The sequence below is a fragment of the Hypanus sabinus genome, chromosome 5 (genome assembly GCF_030144855.1).
Source record: "Hypanus sabinus isolate sHypSab1 chromosome 5, sHypSab1.hap1, whole genome shotgun sequence".
Lineage (NCBI taxonomy): Eukaryota > Metazoa > Chordata > Chondrichthyes > Myliobatiformes > Dasyatidae > Hypanus > Hypanus sabinus.
In genome coordinates this window covers 13,959,536-13,971,775 of record NC_082710.1, presented here as the reverse complement: position 1 = coordinate 13,971,775, position 12,240 = coordinate 13,959,536, and the positions used below count along the sequence as shown (strand labels likewise).

Below are 12,240 nucleotides of genomic sequence, written 5' to 3'. Positions count from 1 at the left end.
TTATGGGAAGCCAAATAATTCCAGATATAAATTAGAAATATTAATTGTATCAATTTCCAAATACATCACGAAGGAATTGAATGAAACTACAATGTCTTTTTTCTTCTTCCTTCTCTCAATCAGATCATTCGATCTCATTTTCTGGATCTTCCAAGATATCGTGTATCTTTTCTTGCAACCATTTGAAGGTTTTATCGGCAACACGCTCAAAAAGGTTAACATTAGCTTGGTAATAGTGATACAGACACTTCTGGTTACAGCAGTCATTTAAAACATCCAAGAAGTTGCAGAATGACTTTGCCAGTGAATCCCAGTGATGAGGCTCTGGATATTTTTCTCTGGTGTGTAGGTACAGAAACTACCGAGGAAAGGAAAGGTGAGACACATTTGAACGAGCTTGTAAAGTCAATATAATTAGAAAATATTGACAAAAACTTACCTTCATAAAAAAGGAGTTGAGAAACGGTTTTGGCTTCCCTTTGTAGCCCTCACACAATTGATCCACAGTCCAATAGTAATTATTGAGAGACTTGAAGATTTTGAAGGCCTTTTTACGGTAGCCACCTTTCCCATCTACTTCACCAAATAAAAAGGCATCGATCCTTGAGAAGGAAGGCCTTTGAGAACAGTAACGGAGAGTCGTAATTTTGCCAGCGTTTCCGTCACTTATCAATGACAATAACTCTTGGCCTGTTTTGACAGCAGGACCGCATTCTGTCGTTGCATCAGTAACCCACCCAGAGCAGTGTGCCTCAGCCCAAAGCTGCACACAGTCCAGCACTGTCTTGTTCAATAATTCTCCTCAGCCAATCATCTAATCAGAAATGAGAGATTCTACATACTTTCATCTGGTAAGAGTACTAAATCTACACAATTAGTTTTCATTTTTCTTCTCTGTGTTCTCAGCTACCTTTCTGGATTGCTCAAGCAGCCAGTTATTTGCACACAAAGCAGCTGGTATCGGGAATCAACTCAAAATAAGTGTAAATCTGGTTTGTTAGTGCTGTGAGTTCTACTGTACATATACAGTACATACAAACAATCTTCTGAAACCTTCTAGAGAACCACAACCTTATCATGGTTTGGAGGCTTGCATGCCTCAATGACCTGGAGAGCTATGTTGGCTGGAGTCAAGGCTTTATGCTTTGGCTCTCAGTAGTATCACCTATGCTAAACAGTTCAAAGGGTAGAGGTCAGACTAGCAGTGGTCCACTGGTCATCTAGGTTTGGGGGGTTTAGCTCCGGGCTAACAACTCTTGACTAGTAAAACAAAATTGTTATTAAAAAAGCAATGAAGAATCCTACATCTGAGCGCGACAGTATTCCTGAGTCTCCCCCTAGAATTTGCATGACTAACAGTCATAAAAAACCCCAAGTTACTAACACAATGAAGGAAACCCTGAACACCAGCAGAGATGGAGGACCTTCATTGTGGCCCTAAATGTCAACGGCGCAACAGGCCGAAAACATTTTAATCCAACAGCAATACAATCAGTCAGAGTTTAGAACAGTACAGGCCCTTCAGCCCATCTGTTGACCCTTTGACCTATTCTAAGATCAATCTAGCCTCCCACCAATAGCCCTCAATTTTTCTATCTAAGACTTTCTTAACTGTCCCTAATGTATCTGGCTCTGCCACCATCTCTGGCAGTGCACTCAATCACTAGTTAATTTTCATTTTATTTGTTCTGTTATGTTAGTTTGACCAATTTTTATGTGCTCTCCCCCCCACCACCAAATACTTTTCTGGGCATAATATGAATGTGTTTTTGCTTATGCTTTTGTAAAGTATCTTGTAATAGTTTTCTACATTAAATACTAGTTGCTAGTATGTTATAACTTTTTAAGACAATCTTTTTAAACTACATTAATTTAATGAGTGTTTATATTTGTATGATGTCTCAAGGTATTTAATCAAATCACCACTTCTATCTGTAACAGACCTGTAACACGGTTAATTCAGACAAATTCTCTCTGATGAGACAGCCTACATCTGAAACACAATGATCCTCTGGGCTATTTTCCATGGTTAAATGGACTTGGAAGGAAGACATTACATATTTATTTTTACTGAAATCCTTGCAGAAAAATTAAACTACATTGGATACAATAAGCCTGTAGACACACTGGTTTATCCAGGGTCTCAATTAAACAAATATTTAATGCCACAAACACATGACGATCTTGTTTACCTCCAGTATATTCCCTGACACGTCAAATCTATCCCAAAGTTCTTCACTCGCTCCTGTTGTTCATAGCTCAACCATCTGGACCTGCCATTGAACCAACTTGGGTAAAGCCATTTCACATCTGAGAATGAGAGAGCATTTTCGATACAAAGCACCATATCCACATCTATCCAGTTGATCGTCAGAGGCAGAGCTGAAGCTGTTACCTTCTTCTTTCTAACTGTAAACAAGGGTTGGTCATTAATTAGAGTATTGTGAACAATTTTGTGCCCCTTCTCATGAAGTGGCAATGGGGAGGGTCTAGAAGCAGTTCACGAGAATGATCCCAGGAATGAAAAGATTTATGTATGAGGAGCATTTGATGGCTCTGGACCTGCACCACCTGCTGGAGGGGGGGGGATCTCATTGAAAGGTCTAGAATAGTGGGCGTGCAAAGGATGTTTTCTATGGTAGGAAAATCTAGGTCCAAAGGGCACAGCCCCAGAAGATAAGGACCAGTGTCCATTTCTAAAGTTCCCTTTAGAACAGAGAGAAAGAGGAATGAGCTGGAAGGTAATGAATCTGTGGAACTCATTGTCACAGGCAGCTGTGGAGGCCAAGTCATTGGGTATATTTAAAGTGGAGACTGATGGGCTCTTGATTGGTAAGGGCATTAAAGGTTAAGGGGAGAAGGCTGGAGAAGGTTTGAAAGGGATAATAGATCAGCCACGATGGCAGAGCAGATTCAACGGACTGAATGGCTAATTCTTCTCCCATGTCGTATGGTCCTATAGTTAAACAAATTGATACACTGGAAAGCTGAAAATTAATTCCATTTCCCTGGGGACAAAACGAAATACTGTAAATGACAATGGTGATTTCCAACAAAAGTGTAAAATAAAGTGTAAAATAAAGCCAATATGCAGCAGTGATCAGTGATCAGTGACCATTATTATCTGTGAATATGCCAGAAACTCATACATGATGGGTCTCCAATACAGAAGCATAGTCTATTTTAAATAAAATCATAGAATTAAAAAGGATGTTTTGCTTTTGACTTGGAACTTTACAGTTCTCAGGACTTAAAGATAAGATAAAGATTGGTTTTATTTGTCACATGTACATCAAAACATACAGTGAAATGCGTCATTTGTGTCAATGACCAACACAGTGCGAGGAGGGGCTAGGGGATCGACATACTTCTGCCCACAACTCTTAAATCCTAATCTGTAAGTCTTTGGAATGTGATCACATGGAGATCATACATCCTCACCAACAGTGGTGGGACATGAAGATCATACATCCTCACAGTGGTGGGATACAGAGAGCATACATCTTCACCAACAGTAATGGGACATGGAGATCATACATCCTCACCAACAGTGGTGGGACATGGAGATCAACATCCTCACCAACAGTGGTGGGACATGGAGATCATACATCCTCACAGTGGTGGGACACAGAGAGCATACATCCTCACAGACAGTAGTGGGACATAAAGATCATACATCTTCACCAACAGTAGTGGGACATGGAGATCATACATCTTCACCAGCAGTGGTGGGACATGGAGATCATACATCCTCACCAACAGTGGTGGGATACAGAGAGCATACATCTTCACCGACAGTAGTGGGACATGGAGATCATACATCTTCACCAGCAGTGGTGGGACATGGAGATCATACATCCTCACCGACAGTGGTGGGACATGGAGATCATACATCCTCACAGTGGTGGGACACAGAGAGCATACATCCTTACAGACAGTGGTTGGAATTGAACCTGGGTTGCTCATGCTATAAAATGCTCTGCTAACCACAATACTACAATGTCACCCTCTGAATACTGAACCAATAATTTCAGAAACACAGCTTTTCCTGTTTGTTTCACAGCTGGTAAGTTCTTACAGACAGTTCCCAGTCTGAAACATTAACTCTGTTTCTCTCTCTCTCCACGGATGCTGCCTGATGGCTGGGTATTTGCAGCCTTCCAAAGGAACAGCAAGAGATTGTGTTATCAGATGTCATATATAAAAAAAATTTGAAGAGTAGCATTCCCATGTCCTTCCTGATGGTATGGATTTTCCATCTGGGAGGTGATGTGGAATGAATTCTGTTGAGAGCACAAACTGCGGTCAGAAAGCTCTGATGTTTTGGTGAGTGGGTGAGCGGTGGGCAGGGCAAATGGACTGCAGGGTCCAGGATGGAGTTCAATTCCTTTACATTTATTGGAGGAGTGCTCATTCGGTGGATAGTATTCCCTCATACTCCCGATCTGTGACTCTGAGGTGATGCAAAGTCTTTGGAGATGGGTCACAGAACACTAGTCTCCGCTCCGCATGTGTGTCACTGGATTAATGTGGCAGTTCTAAGAGAGCTTCTGCCCAATGGTGACCTCCAGAGTGTCTCCGCAAGGGAAATGTTGGTGGGGGTGGTTATGCTTTCTAGTTGATGTCCAACTCTTCTGTGGTGACAGTGAATGTATAAGAAACAGGAGCAGGGACAGGTGCCTGCTCTGTTACGCAGTTATATTGAGGCTGATATTTGAGCTCAGTGCCTCTTCCCTGCACTGACCACATGTCCCTTCCTCCCTCTACTATCTCAAAACATGTTCATCTCTACTTGGAAATGCTCAGTGGACAAGTCTCCACAGTGAAAACAAAACCCCCTATGGCTGCAGAAATTCTAAAATTTAAAGAAAACTAAAAATGCTAGAGATACTCTTAAATCCAAACCAAGAAAGGTAAAGTTTTCAGGTTGACGTGTGAAGGAAACATAGAACAAAGAAAATTACAGCACTGTACAGGCCTTTCGGCCCATAGTGTTGTGCTGACCTGTATTCTCCAACTCCAAAGAAAGCTCCACACACAAAATGCTGGTGGAACGCAGCAGGCCAGGCAGCATCTATAGGAAGAAGTACAGTCGACGTTTTGGGCCGAGACACGTACTTCTCCCTACGGATGCTTCCTGGCCTGCTGCGTTCCATCAGCAGTTTGTGTGTGTGTGTTGCTTGAATTTCCAGCATCTGCAGATTTCCTCGTGTTTGCCAAAGAAAGCTCATTTAAATTGCTGGATTGGTAGGGACAGGGTGATGTCTCCGCTGGGGTAAAACCAGCATGTGCATGGGGATAAATGTATCCATTCCCTGTGTGAGTAGGAGCAGTGTCACAACCATGGGTTGTTTTAAAAAGAAATTTAAAAAAAAAAAAAATTAGTATTTGGATTGTAGTTTCTCCGTGTAATCTTGTGTGTCGGCAGAGTTGCTTGGATAGCCTACCTTTTATGTCTGCTTGTTTGTCTTCGGACTGGCTCTGGTTTTTCACTTTGCGTTGCAAGTGTTTCATTTGGGATCATGGGGATTGTTAAACTCTCTTTGTATTTATCACTTTTATTCAATTTGGGGTGATTGAATGAGCACTGGATTTTCAGTGACTTGTAGTTGTTATAATCGGGGGTTATTGCTTTGTCTGGACAGGCAGGGCTGTCTTATTTCTGAATTCCTGCATGCTCCAGGTGCATTTCAGAGGGGCTTGCCAAACCTGTTTTGTTTGGTTATTGTGGATCCTTGTCTGGTGAAACTCTGACCGAGTTCTTCTGTGTATCCTGATTGAGGATCAATGTCCAAAAAAAAGCCAAATTAAATCCATTGTGATTCATTTTCCAATGTTCCTTAGATTCAGGATCAGTTCCTGAAGATTGGAGAGTGGCTAATGTTGTCCCACTTTTCAAGAAGGGAGGGAAGGAGAAAATGGAGAACTATCGCCCTGTTAGCCTAACGTCAGTCGTGGGGAAGATGCTTGAGTCCATTATTAAGGACGAAATAGTGGCACATCTAGATGGCAGAAATAGGATTAGGCCGAGCCAGCATGGATTTACCAAGGGCAAATCATGCTTGACTAATCTGTTGGAGTTTTTTGAGGGTGTAACAAGGATGTTAGACGAGGGTAAGCCAGTAGATGTTGTGTACCTAGATTTTCAGAAGGCATTCGATAAGGTGCCAAATAGGAGATTGGTGAGTAAAATCAGAGCTCATGGTATTGGGGGCAGGGTTTCAACATGGATAGAAAACTGGTTGGCAGATAGAAAGCAAAGGGTAGCAGTGAATGGGTGTTTCTCAGACTGGCTGGAGGTGACTAGTGGGGTACCACAGGGCTCTGTATTGGGACCACAGCTCTTTACGATTTATGTCAATGATTTAGATGAGGGCGTTGAAAACTATATCAGCAAGTTTGCTGACGATACTAAACTGGGTGGCAGTGTGACATGCGAAGAGGACATTAGGAGAATACAGGGAGACTTGGATAGGCTGAGTGAGTGGGCAGATACTTGGCAGATGTCATTCAATGTGAATAAATGTGAAGTTATCCACTTTGGAAGCAGGAACAAGAGGGCAGAGTATTGTCTGAACGGTGTCGAGTTGGGTAAGGGAGAAATGCAAAAAGACCTAGGAGTCCTAGTTCACCAGTCAATGAAGGTGAATGAGCAAGTGCAACAGGCAGTGAAGAGGGCAAATGGAATGTGGGCCTTTGTTACAAGGGGAATTGAATACAAGAGCAAGGATGTTCTTTTGCATTTGTACAGGGCCCTGGTGAGACCACACCTGGAATATTGTGTACAGTTTTGGTCTCCAGGTTTAAGGAAGGACATTCTGGCAATTGAGGAAGTGCAGCGTAGATTCACTAGGTTGATTCCTGGGATGGCAGGGCTGTCTTACGCAGAGAGATTGGAGAGATTGGGCTTGTACACGCTGGAATTGAGGAGATTGAGAGGGGATCTGATTGAAACGTTTAAGATAATTAAAGGATTTGATAGAATTGAGGCAGGAAATATGTTCCAGATGTTGGGAGAGTCCAGTACCAGAGGGCATGGATTGAGAATAAGAGGTCAGTTATTTAAAACAGAGTTGAGGAAGAGCTTCTTCTCGCAGAGAGTTGTGGAGGTGTGGAATGCACTGCCTCGGAAGACGGTGGAGGCCAATTCTCTGGATGCTTTCAAGAAGGAGCTGGATAGATATCTGATGGATAGGGGAATCAAGGGATATGGGGACAAGGCAGGGACTGGGTATTGATAGTGAATGATCAGCCATGATCTCAGAATGGCGGTGCAGACTCGAGGGGCCGAATGGTCTACTTCTGCACCTATTGTCTATTGTCTATTGTCTATTCAATAAAAGATGAAAATTTCCAGGGTGGGTGAATACTTTCTATAGGCACTGTGTATTTACTGTAATTCATTCCCCCTATATTTATCATGCCGCTAAGTTAACACATTTCACGACATATGTCAGTGGTTCTGATTCCGACTGCTACAGGTGTCATTCTCCTGTTCACAGTCTTTCTGTAACACAAACACAAACCGACAGGGTCATATTGAGTGCACTCACGAACCCGATCTTGATAAACGTTGCTGGTATGCAGGCTTGGGCGCCAAAGGTTAAACAGAGAATAATTTAAAAGATTAGCTTTACAGTATTTGTCACATGTCCCTGGAAACATACAGTGAAATGCGTCGTTTACGTCATCGATCAACTTGAAGTCTTTGAGTTTAGGAATTTGATTTTTCAGGGCTGTCCAGACAACTGAACCACAATTGCAATCACAGTGTCTTCAGGTCCAAGTGTTGGACGCCACGTATAAACTATCACACACAGCCTGAGCTCTGAGTCTGAAGCCACTGACTCCGATTGCGTGTAACAGCAGCTAAAGGCAGAATCTGGCAGGGAGATACACCATCATCAAACCAAGGGAACTGTTTCAGCTGAATAATGACAACATGTGAAGGGGTGGTTTTTACTCTAACACTGTTTGGATCAGTTCATTTATTTTACTAATGTTCAAACTGATTGGCTAACGTTGTTTAGATAATAAGAGCATCTTGGGGACTAGCCTACGAAGTACTCAGGACATCTTTAGGAAGCGGTGTCTCGGAAAGGCAGCGTCCATTATTATTGACCTCCAGCACCCAGGGCATGCCCTTTTCTCACTGTTACCATCAGGTAGGAGATACAGAAGCCTGAAGACACACACTCAGCGATTCAGGAACAGCTTCTTCCCCTCTGCCATCCGATTCCTAAATGGACTTTGCTTTGGAGACTACCTCACTTTCTTTAATATGCAGTATTTCTGTTTTAGCACTTTTAAATAATCTATTCAATATACGTAATTAATTTACTTGTTTTTTATTATTATGTTTTATTATATTTATTATTTTCTCTCTCTGCTAGATATGCATTGCATTGAACTGCTGCTGCTAAGTTGACAAATTTCACATCACATGCCGCTGATAATAAACTTGATTCTGATTCCGACATAAGAGCAGAGTAAGGCCATCCGGCCCATCGATGTTGCTCCGCCATTCCATGGTGGCTGATTTATTATCCCTCTCGCCCCCATTTTCCTGCCTTCTCCCCTAACCGTGGACACTCTAACTAATCAAGAATCTATCAACCTCCACTTTAACTATACCCAATAACTTAACATCACAGCCGTCTGTGCCAAGGAATTCCACAGCTTCACCACCCTCTGGCTAAAGAAATTCCTCCCCATCTCGTTCTAAAGGGGTGTCCTTATATTTCGAGGCTCTTTTCTCTGGTCCTAAATAATATTAAGTTTTGTACGTTTTTACCTTGAAAGCGATGATTATCTTTGTAGTAAATGTCTTTATATTCCTTTACCAGATTAAACAACCTCATAATGGTTTCATCGTGAGAAAGGCATCTCCACGAAGCACCAACATACTCGTCGACTTCAAACATGTCCAAATGCTCATCAATGGCAGCGACGCGAAATATGTCCTTCTGGAGAGGAACGAGCACGTCCAGTTCATTCAGTGCCTCCGCCTTGGTTCGGTCCGCAATACTCCCCACCTGGATGAAGTTATTTGCAAACAGCTTGTCCCGGCCGTGGATGAATTCAAGAAGGTCTTTTATCGTGGACTGCAAAGTGTTTTTCACTTCGCGTTTGCCTGACTCTTTCTTGACGTTTGTTTGGTAATATTCTTGCAGAGGCCCCTCGAGTCGCTCCGTCCTTGCAAACACATTCAAGTCCATTTTCACCTCAGGGTATCTCGCACTACTTCCGTTCGTAGTCTTACAGTGCGGCGCTGAACTTCTCCACTCGAGCAGAGCAGAGCTGAACTTCCTGTCCACTGATACCGTAGGAGGAAATACGCTGATAAGGAATTTTCCATTCTGTTGCGCAATTTACTGCTTTGGTTCTCAAGACCATAAATGGAAAAGGAAAACTTCTGTTTATGCCAGAGATAACGGAACTGAAAAGCAGGGAAGATTAATTAAATATTAATATCATAAAACGCTATTTTTGCGCAAAGAAAGCCCGCCAGAAGGGCAGTGCTGAGAGGGTATCAGAGGTTGATTAAGTGTCTGGGCCCGAGTCTACTGAGTTCATCCAGCATTTTGCGTGCGTAAAAGAAATTGGACGCTGGGGAGGATATCTGAGTGTAAGCAGGCTGGATTCTTTCTGAAATAACAGGAAGTTGGGGGGCGGCGAGCGGGTACAAATTGCTGAACAATGAAAGAATTTGAAATTGTGTACACAGAAGAGTTTCCTCTTATGACAGGAGATGCCCAGGGAACGAGCAGCGAAGAGTGATGAGCACTGTCTGCAGGAGCTGTCTTTGTGCAAATAAGACAAGGAGAAGCTGCGGTGGTCCGCCTGGTGCCGGGTCCTGCATGCAATTAACATAGAACACAGAACAGTACAGCGCAGTAGAGACCCTTCAGCCCGCAATGTTGTGCCGACCTTTTCAACTACTCTGCACAGAGTAACCCTCCCACATAGCCCTCCATTTTTCTTTCATCCATGTGCATCTAGAGTCTCTTAATGCCCCTAATGTGTCTGCAGCTACCAACGCACCCTCCCCCGCCCCCCCGACAGTGCGGTCCACACACCCGCACCTCCCAGTGCACGTTGGTCCACACAGCATTCATTTCACTGGCTTTTTACTTCGTCGTGCCTGGCTGCTTGTAAACGTGCAATGCGATGAACTACGGTATGTTTTGTGAATAAGTTAGAACCGCTTGACACCTACATTTGATTCTTGGTCATCTTCATTCTCTTTTGTATCGGACAGCGGGTAATTCTGGTGTATCATACCTGACAGGAGGGAAACCAAGCCCAGAGACTTTTCATAAATGATCCAGTCATTTTACTTTGGGAGAAGGGTGTGCGCTCTCCCAACTGTGCCCAGAAAACAGGATTCGGCTAACTAAATACACTCATGAAACACAATTTGACATACCACTGAGATTATCAGGTGTTGTCTGGCATCGTTTTGAGAGTTTTGCTCTGTTTATTGATTGATTTGCCAACCGGCTAACCAGGGAACAGGACTGTCTCATTTGAGCGAGACAGCGAACGTCCTGATACACCTTTAGGAAATTTTCCTTCAATGGGGAATTACTTCTAGTTTATAACTACAAATGCAGGAACTAACCAAAAGCAATAAAGTACGGAATTTTTTTTAAAAACATGCAGTGTTTAAAGTTTACATTATAGTTTGATGTAGTTCAACACTTTCGAACCTCAGACCATACATGTTCTGATTAATAATATTGAGATTACAGATAAAATTTACAAGGATGTTTCTGGGTCTTGAGGGCCTGATGTATAGGGAAAGGTTGAATAGTTTGGAACTTTATTCCCTGAAACATAGGAGAAGTGTGTGTGTGTGTGTGTGTGTGTGTGTGTGTGTGTGTGGGGGGGGGGGTGATAGAGGTAGACAAAATGATGAGGGGCAGAGGTAGGATAAAGGCTGAGTTTGCTTGAGATTGGAATTGGAGTGAAAGATAAAATGTTAAAAGGGAACATGAGGGAGGACCTCCACTCAGGCGGGTGAGAGTTTGGAATGAAGTAGTAGATATAGGTTTGATTTCAAATTTTAAGACAAATTTGGGCAGATACATGGATGGGAGGGGTATGGAGGACTATGGTCCAGGGGCAGCACGATGGGACTTGGTAGACCAGTGCCACTAGATAGGCCGAACGGCCTGTTTCGATGTTGTAGTGCTCTATGACCTTATGCAAACAGAATTTGTAAATCTCACACTGAAGGAATTAAGATCAGCATGAAGCTGGGAGCCTTTCCGCGCTGATGGCTCCAGCAGATGACCCATTGTCAGTTTTATACGGGACTCTGCCCTCTGCCGAACCATACATTCGCCAAAACAACACCCTAGGGTCCCGTTTCGTACACACGATCCCACAGACTGGGGAGAATTGGTCAGAATTTGGCATCCATTTGGCAACAAAGGCAAAAAGGTACATTTTGGCATAAACGCAAAAGATTTTGCAGAAGCTGGAAATCCGAAGTAAATCCGACACCCCTGGGTATTGTCCGCCCGAATTGTCCACTCTTTGTTCCTGTACAGTATATGGGTGCTGGCTGACCTGCTGAGCTCCTCCAGCATTTTGTGTGTTGGTTGGAGGTCAAGCCTTACCCAATAACATGTAAATACGTCGCAAAGATTCCTTAAAGCTGTGATAGCTGGTGTGGGGTGGGGAGTGCGGTTTAGTGGGGTTAAACTCCCACTGCCTATTAAATGCTCCCAATGGTGTGCGTCTCAAACAGCCTCTGGCGACTGTCCAGTTCCTGGCCTTCACCTGCCAGCTACTAACCCCGACCGAACCATTTCCACTAACAGGAGAATGGGCAAAGGCGGGTTACTGGCGCCTTAAAACAGGCCGCGGTGGCCAGACGGGGCTAACCAGCCATGGTTGGCAGCTCATCTAGAAAGAAAAGTCTTATCTTAAATCTCTGCTCTATGTGGTTATTCCCACTCACGGCGGAGGCTTCAGGAGTAAACCCTGAGAAAAATTCTGGAGCTGGAGCCCCTAAGGCGGTCCTATATTGAGTCCAATGATGACTGGCAACTCCCATGGCGCCGCGAGTGCCAAACTACATCAGTTTTTGCCGTTCCTTTGGATTCATCCCCCGCCTGGAGAGTGGGAGCCCGCTACACGGGCAACAACTTGTTCTCCACTTCGTTCTGTCCTGGCTTGCGTGTCAACAATGCAGGACGCAACATCCATGACCGACTCCGACCACACTGG

At 43.6% G+C, this 12,240-nt stretch overlaps 1 protein-coding gene across 2 annotated transcripts; it reads right to left on the bottom strand.

Annotated features, from left to right (window-relative positions):
- Positions 1-84: 84 nt before the first annotated feature.
- On the bottom strand, positions 85-9,960 carry LOC132393938 (uncharacterized). Of its 2 annotated transcripts, none has more exons than XM_059969407.1 (4): positions 8,795-9,960; positions 2,193-2,310; positions 440-617; positions 85-358 (listed from the first exon to the last, which is right to left on the bottom strand). In XM_059969407.1, exons 1-4 carry the CDS (start codon positions 9,216-9,218, stop codon positions 125-127), a joined length of 954 nt encoding a protein of 317 aa, XP_059825390.1. In that variant the 5' UTR covers positions 9,219-9,960; the 3' UTR covers positions 85-124. The 2 variants fall into 2 exon arrangements, with proteins under 2 accessions (XP_059825390.1, XP_059825389.1); XM_059969406.1 differs by having other exon boundaries at positions 2,193-2,409; positions 8,795-9,958.
- Between the last annotated feature and the right edge of the window lie 2,280 nt (positions 9,961-12,240).